Source organism: Amblyomma maculatum, chromosome 9, assembly GCF_055883805.1.
Source record: "Amblyomma maculatum isolate TAMU_Amacu chromosome 9, ASM5588380v1, whole genome shotgun sequence".
Lineage (NCBI taxonomy): Eukaryota > Metazoa > Arthropoda > Arachnida > Ixodida > Ixodidae > Amblyomma > Amblyomma maculatum.
In genome coordinates, this window is record NC_139352.1 from 36,864,201 (window position 1) to 36,880,930 (window position 16,730).

Sequence of the window (16,730 nt, forward strand, 5' to 3'; positions counted from 1 at the left end):
GCATATAACTAATTCCCTTCTACAGTCATCTCTTGCCATACCTTGATTCGGTCAAAAAGCAAATTTACAGGATTTTAAAGTGATGGCGAGAGATTTAGAAACAGCCCACCGCTTCACAGCATTCAATGCAGCCGAATTAGAAAGCGAAGACCTAACATGCTGCCGAGGAGAGCAATGTCTCCACCCTAAAAGCAAAGTGACTACCAAGGCACTTTCATGGACACCAGTGAACAGAACCCCTACGAGCGGCCCCACTTAACCGATCGGGCAGGCCAACTAGCTATCCTGTGTATATCTCCTCTGTCTACTTCGTGATGGCGGGAGATTTAGAAACAGCCCACCGCTTCACAGCGTTCAATGCAGCCAAATTATAGAGCGAAGACCCAACATGCTGCCGAGGAGAGCAATGTCTCCACCCTGAAAGCAAAGTGACTACCAAGGCACTTTCATGGACACCAGTGAACAGCGCCCCTACGAGCGGCCCAACTAGCTCTCCTGTGTGTATCACTCCGTCTACACAAGAAACTAGTCACCGGGAATGCTTGTTCGGTGTGCGTGCTCATGCTTTAGAGAATGGCTATTCTGTGCCGTTCTCATGAACCCCTTTTCTGCCAGTCCATCGCTTCATTAACAAATTTCATTAACAACTCTCTCGACACGGCACGCACTACAAATGATAAAACAAGTTGCTGGGGAATTACAGGAACACAATAGTGGACATACAGTACAGTTCCCCAAGCCCTTCAAAAATTCCTACAGGCAGGAATTCCGAAAAAGAAAAAATACTTGGGGTATACTTAAGCTTTCCATTAGGGAGACTCACATTATCAGGTGCCATTTGCATCACATGATATGCTGGGATTACATTTACTCAGCGTAAACCAATCAGCGTTCATAGCCTACAGGTGGTGGCCATCTTGCAATCCAAAAACCATGACAAATTTGGAACCAAACTGAACATATTTGACTACTTCCCCCTTTGTCATTCCAGCAACATTTCTCATTCAGGGCCATCACCACCACTGAAGGATTTTCTGTGGCAGTGGACCCTAATGCTGTCATGTTAAAAATACAGGAGCATACTCTCTGATGCGGCAGATATAATTTACTGTGAGAAATCTCTCAACTATGTAAATAATTAACTACAGTATCCTATAATTAACTTTTTAATTATCACAGTAGGGCTGTTATTGCCTACGGGAAGTTGAAAGGGACAAAGACATGCCACATCCATTTTCGAAACTAAGAAAAGAACTGTTCTACAAAGATCCACAGTGCGATCAATTCCAGCCGATTTTTTCCCCATAAAATTGAAAATGACCACACTAGACAGGCAGGAAGCTAGGTTGGAAACGAGATGTCAGCAATAATGTGCTTGCTGGTGGTGCGGTGGGGTTTTGTGGCACATAGGCAGCTAAGGCCAATCATGAGCCAACATGTGTCAGCAGTGACGTGCTGCAGTGACTATGACACTATATTTGAACTGCATGCTTGGCCTACTGTGCCATGTCATGCACTTTCTTTTGCTCTAAAAGAAAAAAACAAAAAGCACCCTTTTTCTTACAAGCAGTGAAAAAAAAAAAAAACGATGTACATGACAAGATCCAGTAAAGCATACAATTAAAATATGGCAAAACATTTAGCGACCCTGCATTAGCATTCTATGCTAGCTTCAAAGACCTGTAAGAGTTGTTTTGCCCAAAGCATGGTCCAGATTAGATTCATGGCCCTTCAGCAGTAGTAGATGTTGGAGGGCTGTGTTCCGTGTTCCACACTGATAGCAGAATTCCATTTTAGTTTCAGTTCATCTTTGCCAACCTCGATACACAATGACGTCACATCCATATGTTGTATAAAATGCAATATGTTTGTCTTTTCTCGATGTCATGAGCCTGGAAATTCATGAGTATAAGAAAGCAAAAACTAGTGTGAACATCTCTTCTTGGGCTTTGACAAAGCCATGACTTCATGCTAACGAGGATTTTAACTTTGCACAATGAACAACAAACAACCAGTCGGTCTAGCTAACTCTAAACATACGCAAACCAGCCACAGCTACTTTGGCTTTGGGTTCGATTGGCTGTTCAGCTAATTATGAAAACGATACTTATACAGCCACTAGATGGTGCTGATGAGGATTATGATGCAGCTGCATACTCCACAGTCCAGGTCTTGCAAAAACCATTCTTGTGCAGGCACAAGCAACACTGTACATTACGACAGTCTAATAGAAGTCTCCTTGGCAAATCGGGAGGGTCGGCAGGTATTAGTGTAAGTTCCTGAATACACTTATCCAATTTTTATAAATTTTTTAAAGCGCTCACAGAAACAGGCATGCACGAAACTGCCACAATATTGTTTTCCCTGTTGCACACAAAAAACTCTGTAGGGTACCTGCAAAATTTCATCACTCTTCATTCACCAAGTGCTCCTTTCTTCCGGAAGCGAATAGTAGTCGCTGTATGTACATGCCGATGGCAAAGCTGTCATTTAATTAGGCAAGCCTGGCACTGCACTGCAGTCTCCCTCAGAAAACTCTGTTTCTCTCAAATGCGGCTACTGCAAATGTAGAGGTCACATGAGGTTCACTAACCAGCCACCACAGCAATATGAAAACCATAGCAGCATCGTTTTCCCAAGGCACAGCACCGGATCACAAAAGTGTATCCAAACCAGGATTCCAACCCCACCTTAAGAACAAGTATATGAGCAGAAACTGGTAAGCTGATGGTGCATACTACATAGCAGACTTTCCTTCCCACAAACTGTGCAGCCATATCTCTTCGCGAGCAAATGTGTTTGTTCGAGCCACAAAACCAAGCAACAGCTGCGGACAAAGGCATTCCTCTTCAAGCTATATTAGAGACACCGAACCCATGCACACATTTGGAAGCTGCAGGGCCTACACTGTACAAGGCTCGCCTGACACGACATCTCGGATGAAATGCCATTGTGTTTTATGCACAGACATGGCGCAATACAATGCTGCCCCACAAAATGCAATCCATACTGAAGAGAACATAAAGAAGAGATCGCATGAAAGGTCGACGAAACACGCTGCATCGAGGGCATCAGAAGGTGGATGGAACAAAATGCTTAAGGGTTGAGGCAGGCACCACGGACCAGAGAACACTTATTACTTGAATGCAGGGAAAAAGAATCGGCAACCACCACCATCAAAAGTGCAATCATGAAAACAATCCAGCGCAGACCATTCACACCCGCTAGTCACGGAGGTTGCTCAACTGATCTTGGTTGAAAAGCAAGTCAAAGGATAGCCTTGTGCTGCTAGATTTTCGAGTGAACGGAAGGTTGTTCCAGGTCAGACTTCTTGATGCCAGTTAAAGTGAAGACCACCAACTCTCGTTCCTTTCAGGAAAGTCAACCCTAGGTTGTGCTTGCCAGCGTGCGCATTGACAGTGTTGGCTGACTCTCGGGACGAAAATTTAAGCAAGTTGCATGCTTTGTGCATGAGCACTCTACAGGGCCGTGCTGTAAGTCACACCGGCTCCTTTACCTTCATTGAAGCTAAGACGAAGATAAAAGACCCAGTGGACCAATTAGGTGTTCAAACCAGAAAGAATTCTCCTTACCCTAATGGATGGCCAAACCATCAAGCCAAACAAAATAATGGAAACATATTACTCATTCTTTTATGTTAAACTTGAAAAGGCAAGATTGGCTCAGGTAAAACCCCGACAAGCCATTTGCAGGCAATTAGAATTTGCAGACACTTAGAATTTTCATCAACTTCACTAAAGGGTTTTGATCTCCTCAACCATGGCACTAATACTTAAATTAGAAAGATATGGAGTCCACGGCACCTGTCTTAATTTATTCTGGTCACACTCAGCAGAACGTCAGCAGGCAACTTTTGTTGACTGGAACAAATCCAGCCTTCAACCTACTCGTTGTGGCGCTCCTCCTTCGGCCGTTCTTCTCTAATGTTTATATTTATGATATAATCAATAAAATACACATCCTGTATGCTGACGATAAGTCTCTTCCTTAGCGGCCTGGCCCGCTCTTCTGCAGAAGACTTACTTCATGAAGCCTTGCTCAATGAATGGTCTAAATAAAATGGCTTAAAAGCTAACACCAAAAAATCAAAGGCAGTTTCCTTTCAGCCAGTAAATTTTTCGGTTACTACAGGAACCCCACTCCTGCTCAGAAACAATGAGATTGAAATTGTTCAAACCTTTAAATCTCATGGAGTTGTTTTCGACGCGTGTATGACATGGGACGATCACATGAACCACATTATGAAAAACTCCCCAAAAACATGCACCCGGAGCATCATCATGCTAGACGAGTGGCGAGAAGCAAGAAGATGAACGAATCTTATTCAAGAGAAGAAGGAGCCTTCTTCGTGGACGCTGCGGGTCCTGTAGTGGGAATATCAACAATATCAGTGGTGCCCCAAATTAGGTCATGGACGGGCTTTCAGTTCGTAACGGGGATATGCAGGCTATGGAGGAAGTGGCGATAGCATTAGGCGCAACGCACTTCGCATCGAAATACATAGTTAGATTCCCAGGCAGCTTATAGTAACTATATGCAAGCAGAATCAAGCCGCTAGCATGCAAAATTCTGAGTCAATGTAGGACTTCAGCTGCACGGAAGGAGCTAATATGGGTACCAGGTCACCAGGGAGTTGAAGGAAACAAGCGCTCACACGCTTTGGCCCGAGCTTTTCTTCCCCGGAATTCTTCCCTTGCTGATTTAGGCTCCCCCTCTCCGTTAACAACATATTCAGAGATATTACAGCATTTGTGCCTTCAAAGGCAGACATTCCCGAAGCCAAATCAGAAGTGTGTCACCTTCGAAGGTTACAAACTATGTCATTTAATAATCCAGCAACACTTCACGCCATTGAGCCCGAATCCTTTTCGGCACAGTGCAAATTTTGTGGCCAGAAGGCAAACTATACCATACGGTATGGGCTTGTCAACAAAATACCAGTATTGAAAAAAAACAGCAACGTGGGAAGGCTGGGAGGCGGCCCTATCCAGCTCGGACCTCGAGGAACAAAAACCCCCGTCGAAAGAGCACGGGCAGCGGATTTTACCAACGGTGTCCCAGACCAGGGACCCGCCCAGCCTTCCCTTAATCTAAGCCAATGTCAATAAATGTTTTCATCATCATCATCATCATCCTACAGTCAAAGTTTCTCAGGGCTCTTGCCAAACTAATGCCTAAACCAGATAGCATAATGCGAGGCTGCGATAAGTGGGCCCTTCCATGCCTTCGAACTAGTTATGGCATGCAAACATTGCAGTTATTAATGCCACATATACTAAATAAATACCAGAAATATGACAATAACATTTATTTTCTTTCTTGTAAGGACTTGAAGTTCCACTTTGCTAACAGAGATGAGTAGATCACATAGCAAAATACCACTGGTCTTCTTTATTTTGCACTTTCTCCACTTTACTCGGTAATAAAAAGCAATGCTCTTTTAAGATTGCTGATGATGCACATTAAGCTTTTGCTACTAGGTGACAGCACAGTGTTCTGAAATTTGGCCCCGTTTACCCCTTTAAGACGAGATAAGAATAGCAGTTACTAACTGCTGCTACCGCCCACACTCTTGAAACACTCATGAGAGATAGACCTAAGAAGTCATAATTTGCAACTTTGTAAAGCCCAATACTGCCACATCAATCTCTGTTTCTCATTCTGATTAGCTAATTATGACAATCTGGTAGAAGCCTCATGTGGACAATTATCCATCCATCGTTACTGATCAGCCACCTTCTCGTGAACAGAATGCACTCTCCAGCAAATAGATACAGTCAATCTGATCTCCTTTTTATCATTTCCACACCAGCTGCGAGAATGATCGGGGAAATAAAGGGCACAGTAAACAAGCCCCTACCTCAACATACAGCTGTTTTCACATTTCCAATCCGGTATGTCTTCTCCCCTGCTTTCACTGGTGGTTAAAAAAACTTGCCAGCTTGTACTGCGCACGCGCAGCTGCAACTTTGCAAGTGCAGACGGTGCAAGGACACCCCTCGCTAACATGCAATTGTTTTCAACCAGCTTGGCCAGTAGGAAGCAGATTTTCGCACACTCTGCAGCGGGCCCCAAATTTTTTGAGAACGGTGGATTATTATGTCTGCATTTCCGTAACTCTCATGTCCTCCCGCGAAGTCTAAAAACAGGGGTAAAGGGCTAGAAACATGCTTCTTTCCCCCCGATGTCACTAGAAACAATGAACGTTAATTAAACCACACTGCTACAGGTCTGCGGAAAGCTTGTCTGTACCTGTAATTTGTGGTAAACATATAGCACGAACAAGCAGTTGGTTACATCAAAAAACAAAACAGCCCTTGTTAAGTCCTTCAGATCTTGTTCAGCCCTTCAGATCTGACTATTTTACAGGCTGGTGCAAAATAAAACAGGAATCTGGCCGAAACCTTTCCTGCTGTTGTGTAAACACACTGCCAATCATGCCGAAAAAAGCCCCGAAACACTTTTGGCCTGGCTTCTGAATTGGGATCAGGAGAGGAACACTGGCTGGTTGTTAAAAATATGTTTTAACCTGTGTATGGAAGCCTGCGTTACCAACGAATCCACACATCCGCATGCCAGCCAATTCTTCTCTTTCAATAACTAACGCTTCTTCTAAGCGATCCTGTGTTCACAAACCTGTTGGATTATTTCCAACGGTGTTGTTGTGATCCTTCAATTGACATTCAAACTTCCCGCTTTCACCCATGCAAGGATAACTACGTTCTGCACAGATATTTCCCAGACACCAGCAAATTCCTCTTTCTTCAGTTTGTTTAAAACAATTTCACATGTTGTGCAAGTCCAGTTCAGGTAAAGTTCCAGAAAACTATGCCCCTCCTCAGTAGCCGGTACCAAACTGGTGCAGCTACCATGAAAACCGGCCATTGATAGCTCTGTGCATTCTGATAAACGACAGAGGGACGAAGTTATTCCATTCATTGAGAACAGTGACTGAGCTTGCCAAGGTAAAGGCTACGTGCACTCAACCGCGTCTAAAAAGCAACCACACGCATGTAGGTAGCATTTTGTATCCAGACACTTGAGTTGTGCTCTGTAAAATGTGCGTGTAGATATCTACGTGGTCCGGGATGCCGATGCATTCCAGAGCTGTCTGCATTTCTTGGTAATGCCAGGGCTAACAGACGCCCCAGCCCAGCACTCGGACCATTAGTTTTGACAGCAGGCAGTGGAAAGCCGCGCTTGAACTGCGTAAACAGGCTCTGCACCACACCAGAACTTATGGCAATTTCCACAGGGCGCTCCGGAGCAAGTTTTCGAATTCCACTGGTCGACCAAGATAGGTTGCGCGTATTCCGCTGCTCGTTTGGAGCTGCTCGGGACGCTCCAGCTCGATCTGCCGACCGGAGTTGGATCTCGCCGGAAGTCCTGACGCTGATGCGGTCACTTCCGGAGGCTGCTGGATTCTGTTGGCTGTTTTTGGCCAGTTCAGCGACATCGGCAGAGGACACTGGGCCATAGAGTTCCTTACACTAACTAGAGGGAAAGCTGAGGGCGCTGCACTTCAGCCACCATGGGCGCGCTAAGAATCATGGGCCGGTGTGCTACTTGTTGCGGGACAGTCGGTTTTTCTCGGGTACGTGGAGTGGCGTTACTGCGATGTTTCTTTTTCGTCATCATCATCATCTGAAGGTGCGTACACAGACCGCGAAAGCCATATAGCGAAGGCACAAAAGTAGACGTTGCCAATAAATGGTTTTTGTTTCCCGAAATGTCTCTAAAAACTTCCTTCAGTGATTGTACAACCATAAATATTTTTGTAACGCTTTTTTATTTCAAATTTTGCCTATTAAGTGCGAAATATTGGTATTTGTGCTGCTCGAAACTAAACCAAAAGGAGAAAGATCCATCGCTTATATTGGATAAATATCACACTGACATGCTGTTTCTCTCCCTTTTTGTAATTTATAGTCACAATATTCAATCTTTGGACATTATTTATGGTAGAGCAACGTTTATCTTTGCATTAGTTTTGGCTGAAAGTTGTAGTTCTGCACTCGGTAGCTCTCCGGCCCATGATGCTTTGAGCGCCCATGGTGGCTGAAGTGGCCGTCTGGAAACTCCATGTAAACTCCCATAGACGGCAGCACAGCTTTCCCTCTAGGTAAGAGTAAGAAATTCTATGCACTGGGCATCACCTTTTTTTTTTCGTTTTTTTTTTTTTTTTGCGCGAATATGTTGAAATGCGTCTATCGAAAAACGTCTGCCGCGTTAAAATAGCGCGAAAGCAAGTTGCTGAGGGCGGTGCTCCTGCCCATTTATCAACCGCAAAAATTTTGGCGCTGGGATGCGGCTAAACTTTCGAAGCAGGCTCAGCATTACTTCTGCTGCGCGCTCTACACGTTCCGCTGGTCGACTAAGGTTGATTCGCTCTGCAGCCACTGCAGCGCTTTAGGTCGGTTCGGGCATCCAGCTCCGATCGACCAGTGGAAATCGCCATTAGCTTCGGGCGGATTGGAAGCAACTGATCGCACTGAAAGCGAGGGTCGACGCGTGCCGCACACAAACATGTTCTTTTATTCCAGCTAGCGCCATTCGCTGGAAAGAGGAGGTAGCGAAAGGGTGGTGGTCCACGTCGAGGAGCGAGTCAGCGCACACCCTTTCAATCGCGGCCGCCGCAGTAAGCGACAACTGGCGCTGACGTCCCCCCTTCCCGACCTTTCGCTGCTCCTCCAGAATCCGCCGCAGAAGGTGCTCCCGGGCCACGCACTCTGAAACGCCACCGATCAACAGGGCAGACATCCCACCGCCCCACGTGACGGAAGAGGGGGCTGGAGAGAATATACGCCGCCGCCAAGACGCGTCCACGTTATTATCGTCAAAGGAGCAGCGCCGAAACCAAAACAAAGAAAAATGCAGCGCACCCTACCCTTCCCGAACCTCCTCTACGTTTACGCGCCCGCCTCCTCTCGGTACCAGACAAGCGCGGAGCACGCCGGGATATTATCCGGGGCCCCAAAACTTTCCCCCTCACCACTTCACGGCAACATCGTGGAAAGGGAACAAAACGAAACCAAAAACGCGCCCGAAGGAGCGCTGGAAAGCGCGCGACACATGTAAAACAAAAATAAAGATCACAAAGACGCCAGTTTGGAGAAGGCGAAGGGAAAGAGTAAGGAACAGAAAAGAACGAAGTGCAGCATGCGGCACAAAAAGCGAGACGACAAACAAAACAGGAGTGGTAAGGCCAGCTCTTGGAGCGCGTCCAAAACGCGCCGCCGCAGTCTGCAGGGAGGGTGCGTCGCTCACAGCATAAAATGGGCGGAGGGAAGGGGGACCGACAATGGAGGAGAAAAAAAAAAAGAATAAAATGCGAAGAAACTGCGTCGGACTGCGCGCACAAGCTGTTGCTGCTGGCGCCGCCGGCCGGAGCCACATTCTCCGCCTGCACCCGGGGCAAACGGGTCGCGCTCACAACAGCACCGGAGGGGGGGACGGCAAAGCGGGCCGGCCGACTGCCGTCCACCCCTCCGGCCTCTATGGCAGGGGGAATATGGCCGCTCGATTGCGAAACGACGCATCTCTCGATCGCCTGTGGGCAACGCGCGGCTATACAGGAAAGCATTTTCACTCCCGCGCTACCCAAGCCAAGCAACAACGCCGAACGTGGTGGTCTACGGGTTCACGCGCTGTTACCTGCCATGGGGCGCTTTGCCTCTGCGCTTCGACGCACTATTCCAACTACGCGGAAAAGCGACGGTCGACATTTCGGTGTCGCTATGCAAGGTCTGCATCACAATCGGAGACATCCGTACATGTAGAGGTCGACAGAAACCAAAACAAGGCGCCATGACGACGTTGCCTGTCCACTGCTTTCGTCTGCTACGTTGCGCTAGCCACCATATCTGCGCCCACAGCGCCGCCATGTTGGGACAATGGCATCCATCGTCCAATCTACAAAGCACGATTGAGGGCCAGAAAGGCTCGTCTTTCACTCGCTGTAATTACCTGCAGGCAGCGCTGGCACAACTGTAAATATGGGTGAGCGAAAGCAGCGGGCAAGGAAAAGAACGTGGCTAGCAAGTGGTAACAGAAACAGTAGTCGAAGCGAGGGAAAGATGGCGCCACAGGCCAGGAAATTCCCATGCAGTCGATGCAGCTTTTTTCTCCTCAGCTTGGCACCAGTTCGACTCTTCCGGAGAGAAGTGGGCGCACCGACTCGTTCCCTAGAACTCCCGCTGGACGTCAAATATGGCGCCACCCTGACAGAGCCCCAGATGCGAAAGAGGGGGGAAAGTGTGCGGAGGCGTACACAGCGTCTCAGGCGACAATCTCGTCCAGTATACGGCAACGGAGAAAACAGGTACCGTGGCGACTAGTCGAGAAAATTGTAATCGAGAGAGGAAGCATACTCGAAAGACGCAAGATCGGCCCTCCTTTCTCGTACGGAGAGCACTAACGTCACTAAGGCGCTAACGAGCGACGCAGGAACAGGGCAAGAAATAAAGCGAGTATATCGGCCACAACAACTTCTCTGTTTACAGTGCGCTCGAGACAGACGCACGGCGAGATAACGGGTCTGCCACCATGGAGACCTCGAGGGGGACGCCTCCATGCGACGGCGGCACAATGGCCGTCCGACAGCACAACGGAGGTCGGACCGACGGCCATCCGAAACTGCGGCAAGGCGACGGCAATTACGGCAGTCCGGGACCCTCGGCAGGCGAAGCAGGCGCTCCTATTTGCCACGCGTGTCATCGCGAGGCATCTATATGCATAGCAGAAAGCATACGTCGCTTCTAAACACTACTATCAAAGGTCGCCTGCACTGCACATACCGTTTCGCTGGGCCTGCGAAACTTTTAGCCCATTTATGCTGAGGAATGCTTAATGCAAGCTGGAAATACGATGCAAACAGGGCAGTAATGCCGACGCACGCTGCCTTTGCAGCCAGTAAATTTGTGAGTTGATAGGTAAAGGCTGAAGGTATTAAAAGCTGGGGGGCTTTGCCAGGCAGAAAAGCGAGGGAACGTCTAGAGTGCAAGACTCCGAGAGGCAGACGGACCCCTAGGCCTAAGCCAGCCCTCTCGATCCTTGGCTCGCGCGGCAATCTCACACAGGGTCAGAGTGTTCGCACAAGACGTTCAGATACCTGAAGGCCGTCGGAGTCGGCAGCTATCCGTAATATCGCAGAAATAGTTTCAGTGACAGCAAAACTCGAGCAATCGCGGGACCCCATCCTTCGCCTGTGTCGTCGCTACGACAAGCAAGGCGCGCTCTAACCAGAGCTGCGCGATCACGAAACAGGTGCGAGAACACGCTGCTGGCGCCTGTTTCCACCGTTCGTCAACATTTTCCTTCGGAACCACTGCCGAACTGACAGGGCAAGGGTGCCTGTCGCTCCGAGCGGACGTCAAGGCTCGGAGCACAGGCACGAGCGCCCAAAATCACCCACCTGTTTTTAGGAGACCCGCAGTCCGAGGTCAGTGCATGCCTTGAGCACACGTTTCCAGTGGAAAATGCTACTTTCTCCCAGTCAATCTGTTCCGAAGATCGTAGGCCCTTAGCTACATTGCAGTCACAGGCGATGGAGTTGCTTTCGCTCGCCTATCGAGCCTTTAGTAGGAGCCGAATCACCACGATGATCTTGAAGGCTGTGCTTCAGGCGCAGAATTATGACGGAGCTCTCCGTGAGCACCTCTCGGACAAATCCGCCAGCGCTGTTCGCACTGGGGACGCACACATTCAAATATTCGTACTAGACAAATGGCGGCCATTCAGTGTTTGACTGCGCGGGGCTCCCTTATCTAACAGCAAGGACGCTGCGCCTCCTAATACAAAAATGTGTACCTTCATTACGCTTATTAAAAAATTGAGTGTGTGATTTTATTGATTACAATAAAAATATACAACAGGTTATTTACAAATCAAATTAAATACTTTTAACTTACAAGAAACAAAAGTGGTGCTCGGATGCAACTCAGTTTCGGTTTCAGCACTTTGTCACTTTGCTACATGGAGGAAGGCTTTGCTAGTAAGTTGGGTAAAAAAAAAAAAAAAAAATGGACACAAGTTAAAAACAAAACATATATGAAAAGCAGATTGTGCACTGGTTTTGTAGGAAATAATTACCTGCGTTGTATTAACTTGCTGCTCTGGATCCTTTGGAAACTGCTGTGGAAACTGGAAAAAGGTCGGGTTTTACGAACTGGCCCGACATCTACTGTCTAGAAGTGAAATAGTGCATATGTCAAAAACAAAACAAAAACAAAACCCAATAACCGACAGAAAAGTTGAGTAAATATAGATTCAATAAAAATAAACAACCATAAAAATTTAGAAGGTGAAGTAAAAAAAAAACTTTTTTTTATTGCGACTAAACCATTATTGAATAAAAGTGATAATAGTGTGGGTAAACGTTTCCAGATGACGCAGCCATCTCTAAGTGCCACAGAGTTAACTCCATGCATATCCATGCAAAGTGCAGTAGTGTTGCTCACGGTGGTGTTGCTCAACGTTACTAAAGGCCACGGTGTCTAAAGGATCTAGTAACGTGTGTGTTGCTCAATACGGCTCATTATTATTTTTTTTTTCTTCTCTTTAATCAGAGTGAGCCTACTGAGCATAAAGGTCTGCCGCTTTGCCGTATCGTTACATTCGGTATTTGTTCTTACAACTATAATGTTGTTCAGAAGCTCTCTGCAAATTCTGTATTTTTTGTGACTTTCGAATCACATATTGAGTCATTCAATTCACATTTAATATTTCATGAACCCGAGTTGCATGCAAAGTGAAAACTAGACAGCTAGCATCATAATGCTAGATGTGTTACAAAACACAAATTAGATTGCTGTCACAGGCTGCATGTCTGTCGGCAGCTGATAGAATTGATAGCATGTAGTTTACGAACTGCTCTGAAGGTCTGTTTTACAAATGTTTTCTTTACAAAGCGTCGCCGGTTGCCAGGTTACAGTGAAGCTCTTCTCAGAAAAGCACGAAGTAGAACGGCGTTCCTGGCAACATTGCACTAGTTTGTTTTTGTAGAATGTGCGCGTAGAAGTGTGTCGACATGGTTGGCAGCGAAAGTGAAAGTGGGGCTCGTAGCTATGCGAGCTTATCACTGAGCTTTTGGTGCATTCGTCGTTCCGCGGTGAACATGCCTGTCTGCTGCTTGAAACCGTGAGGAGCCAGCGCGCGCTGTGGGGCCGAAGTGCGAGGAGCTCACTGTGCGTCCCATTCACTTGCTCGATGCATCGCCTGTTGTAGATATTTCAGCGCGGGATATGTCTGCGTTCGTCAGATTGGGCGCGTGTGCGCGGTAGTAGTGGTGCGTGCATTTTTGCTCGTGCGCGCGAGCACCAATCTTACCATAAATACATCGGGAAGGCCTCTGACGCACGGGCTGCACGCGCGACCCAGAAAGCGCACTAGCGGCGCATGCGTCGATCGGCGCGTCTGCGCGCGACGTCGTTGGCGTGCGGCGGTCAGGCGAGTGCTGCGGACTCGTCGATGCAGGAACGGGCGCTTTGGGGGAGAAAAAAAAAATAGATAAATAAATAAACGGAAGGAAGTCGGGCAGAAAAGGGGCAAAGGAGAGAGCTGCCCCCAGCGCCGATGCACCAACGCGGCATGGCTGTGGCGAGGTAAAGGCCCGTCGAGGTGTGGGGGGTGCTGCTGACGGCTGTGCCGCGACCGAGGGGCCAAAATAAACGCCGTTAAGCCTAGTGCGGTGGCGGCGACGCGCAGGCCGCCGGCGATGACGCGGCGGCAGGCGACGTGAGGAGGCCCCTGCGAAGCGCGCTTCCACCGCGGGCCCAGCCACTGCGGCGAAGCCCACCCCGGCAGCGGGATGCTCGAGCCGTCGTCGTCGGAGGACGAGGGCGGCAGCGACAACGAGCCGGTCGAGGATGAGGTGTCGGAAACGGCGGCGACTGCGTCGGCGGCCTCGGTGACGGGCTCGTCGCTGGAGCTGCCGCGCAGCGTGAGCGCGACCCGCAGCCTGTCGCCGGCGGCGGCCGCCGTGCCGGCCGATTGCTCGACGACGCCGTCGCGCTCCAACAGCTTGGCGCGACCCTCGAGCCCGAGCCCGTCGCTGGTGAGCGAGAAGGACGAGGCCGACCGGGCCGAACGCGAGGAAGAGCAACGCAAGAAGCGCCTTCAGCTGTACGTGTTCGTGCTGCGCTGCGTGGCCTACCCGTTCAACGCCAAGCAGCCGACGGACATGACGCGCCGTCAGACCAAGATCACCAAGCAGCAGCTGGAGACCATCCAGGCCAGGTTCCAGGTGCGTGCCCATAGCCTACCCCCTCGGCGCTGCAGACGGTGCGCCGCCAGCTCTGAGGATTACTCCCAGGTTCGCCTGACAAGCGCGGATCCCGTCACAGGGACAGCCAGTTACGAGGGTATTCGAAAGTGGAAAAGCTGAACAGCATTCATACCTCGGGATCGTTGAATGTGAGCGTAGTGAATCTTAATTTGGCAAGGGCATCTGAGGTTGACGGCAGTACATTCTTCCCAAAAGCAACGTGCACACACGTTTAGGTCTCTCATTAATATGCTTCATATTCCTCCTGCAACACAGCCCCTTGCTACACAAATTTCTGTATGAATATATATCTTGGTCCCTCTGAAAGCTGGAGTTTCCTGTTGGTCATGAAATAGGTGTCGATTCACATACTTTATGATAAACATCACATCAGGGCATATATTCATTGTTCCAGCCCTCTCAACATTCATTGTTACAAGTAGTACTGTTCACCCTCTTCACTAGTGTGACCCTCCTCCTGCACTCAGCTTTCCCTGACTGCGTGAAAGACGAGGAGGACACAGTTTGCTTTCTGTCAGTTGGTCAGACAGCTTCTTGTTATTATACCGACAGAAGTTTGCAAATAGCATTGATCGGAGAACCAGCCTGCAGGAAGTCTTGAAATATGTGGGTATAGGAAAGGAAATAACATAAGTTGAAGAGAATTAAGTGTGCATAATATCAATGAACTGGGATGCACAGAAAATATGTTACTGCTGGGAGATATCGTTTAGCTTGTGTAAAGACACGAACAGAATTTTTGCTTCATGATCTTTGTTGCCTATTGCTCTAAAGTCTCCAGAAATTGAAATGCCATCCAGCTTTGTGTGTGTGTGTGTGTGTGTGTGTGTGTGTGTGTGTGTGTGTGTGTGTGTGTGTGTGTGTGTGTGTGTGTGTGTGTGTGTGTGTGTGTGTGTGTGTGTGTGTGTGTGTGTGTGTGTGCATGTGTGTGTGTGTGTGTGCATATGTGTGTGTGTGTGTGTGTGTGTCACTTGAACAAAGTGTGCTCCGAATGTTGTTCATAAAATGATTGGAAATGAAGCTTCCCAGGTGTAGATGGGTACATCATCATTATTTATTCATAAGCATAGCTTACATCACCCTACCACTAGGATTTATGTAAGGGGCCTGCAGGGGAAAGAAGTCTTTTTCTATCTCTCAGCTTGGAAAAATAAGTACACATGCCAATCAGTGAGAATTGCCTATGAAGTGAAACAAAACTCCAACTATAAAAGAATAAGGAGGGCTATCAGAGTGTATGAAAACAGGGCAGTTGAAAAGCACATGACATCATATCATTCAAGCATGAATGAGGTTAGCATATACAAGACGCAAAGTGATTTACGCCTGCAATGGTTCTAAATAAGAAAAGAAAAGTGTGCAATTCAAAAAAAAAAAATTTATGTCCTGACCTGATGTTTGTAGGTCTTGTCATCTTCAGACACGCTAAGACTTATCACCATTGTCCATTCAGGCCTTTCTCGACTAGTCGGGTGGAGTCTCACCCGTTTGGGACTAAGGTTGACAGCCAGCGTAAAAAATAAAGTAGTACAACGTATTGTTCCTCTGTTACTTTGACAGCATGCCACCTATTCATATAAAGATAAGAGAAGACAATGTGTTAGGAAAAGCATTTGGCTTTTATAAGATGCAAGGGTAATTGTGAAATGGAGCAAGAAAAATCGTATGTCATCTACAAACAGTCCATTGCAAGGGTGGATGTCTGGCATTTTAGAGGAGTGGGGAGGGAGGCTGCCATTCGCTGTCTGAGGCACGGTGGGTGCACTTAGAGCACAGGAACAATTCCTCCAAACGGTGTGTCCCCTGTGGGATATGGACAAAATGCTGCAGTCTGTCATCTTTGCGGACAGCTTTTGTTTAGAAATACTGGCTCATGTTATCACTTTTCAGGTAGTGCAAAGCAATGAAGCACTCCTTGAAATGCTAGTGGCACTTTCTTTGGGACAATTCGACCATGTTGATAAAAACTGTCTCACTTGTTTTATGTGGACACCTCAACTGCGCCGTAAGGGAAGGGAGGAAGGTGGGAGTGAAAGTGGAAAGAGAGAAACAGGAGCCGTAGTGGAGGGCTACGGAGTAATTTCGACCCCCTGGGGATCTTTAACGTGCGCTGACATCGCACAGCACACGGACGCCTCTTCGTTCCGCCTCCATTGAAACACGGCCGCCGAGGTCGGGTTTGAACCCGGGTACTCCGGCAGACCATGTTGATAAATTTCAAGGCTGCATATCTTCTCGGAGTGTTTTGGATGAGTATCTGGCAGAGAGAACATTCACGCTATGGGCAGTCATTTCTGGAGTGCAGTTCGTTTTATTTTCTCTAGAACAAGTAAACAAACCAGATCAGAACAGGCATAAGGTCTTATGTACACCTGGAAAAGCCCTGTCCTCTTTGAACAAAAACAAACAAAACCATATGATGCAA

At 47.9% G+C, this 16,730-nt stretch overlaps 2 protein-coding genes across 10 annotated transcripts in view; one reads left to right on the forward strand and one right to left on the reverse strand.

Moving 5' to 3' along the window:
- The window catches only part of LOC146178858 (uncharacterized), a 61,998-nt gene extending 50,209 nt beyond the window's left edge, over positions 1-11,789 (reverse strand). For all 3 annotated transcript variants that reach the window (XM_084578590.1, XM_084578591.1, XM_084578589.1), the window contains exon 1: positions 11,435-11,789. The gene's annotated coding sequence lies outside the window, so the exon portion shown is untranslated. The remainder of the gene's footprint in view (positions 1-11,434) is intronic.
- Positions 11,790-12,982: 1,193 nt separating this feature from the next.
- The window catches only part of Cadps (calcium-dependent secretion activator 1), a 130,908-nt gene continuing 127,160 nt past the window's right edge, over positions 12,983-16,730 (forward strand). For 2 of the 7 annotated variants that reach the window (XM_084578592.1, XM_084578593.1), the window contains exon 1: positions 12,986-14,263. In XM_084578592.1, the coding sequence (XP_084434718.1) occupies positions 13,829-14,263 (435 nt within the window). In that variant the 5' untranslated portion in view covers positions 12,986-13,828. Of the gene's footprint in view, positions 14,264-16,730 lie in introns of all 7 variants that reach the window. The other 5 variants (XM_084578596.1, XM_084578597.1, XM_084578598.1 and 2 more) reach the window with 4 other exon arrangements.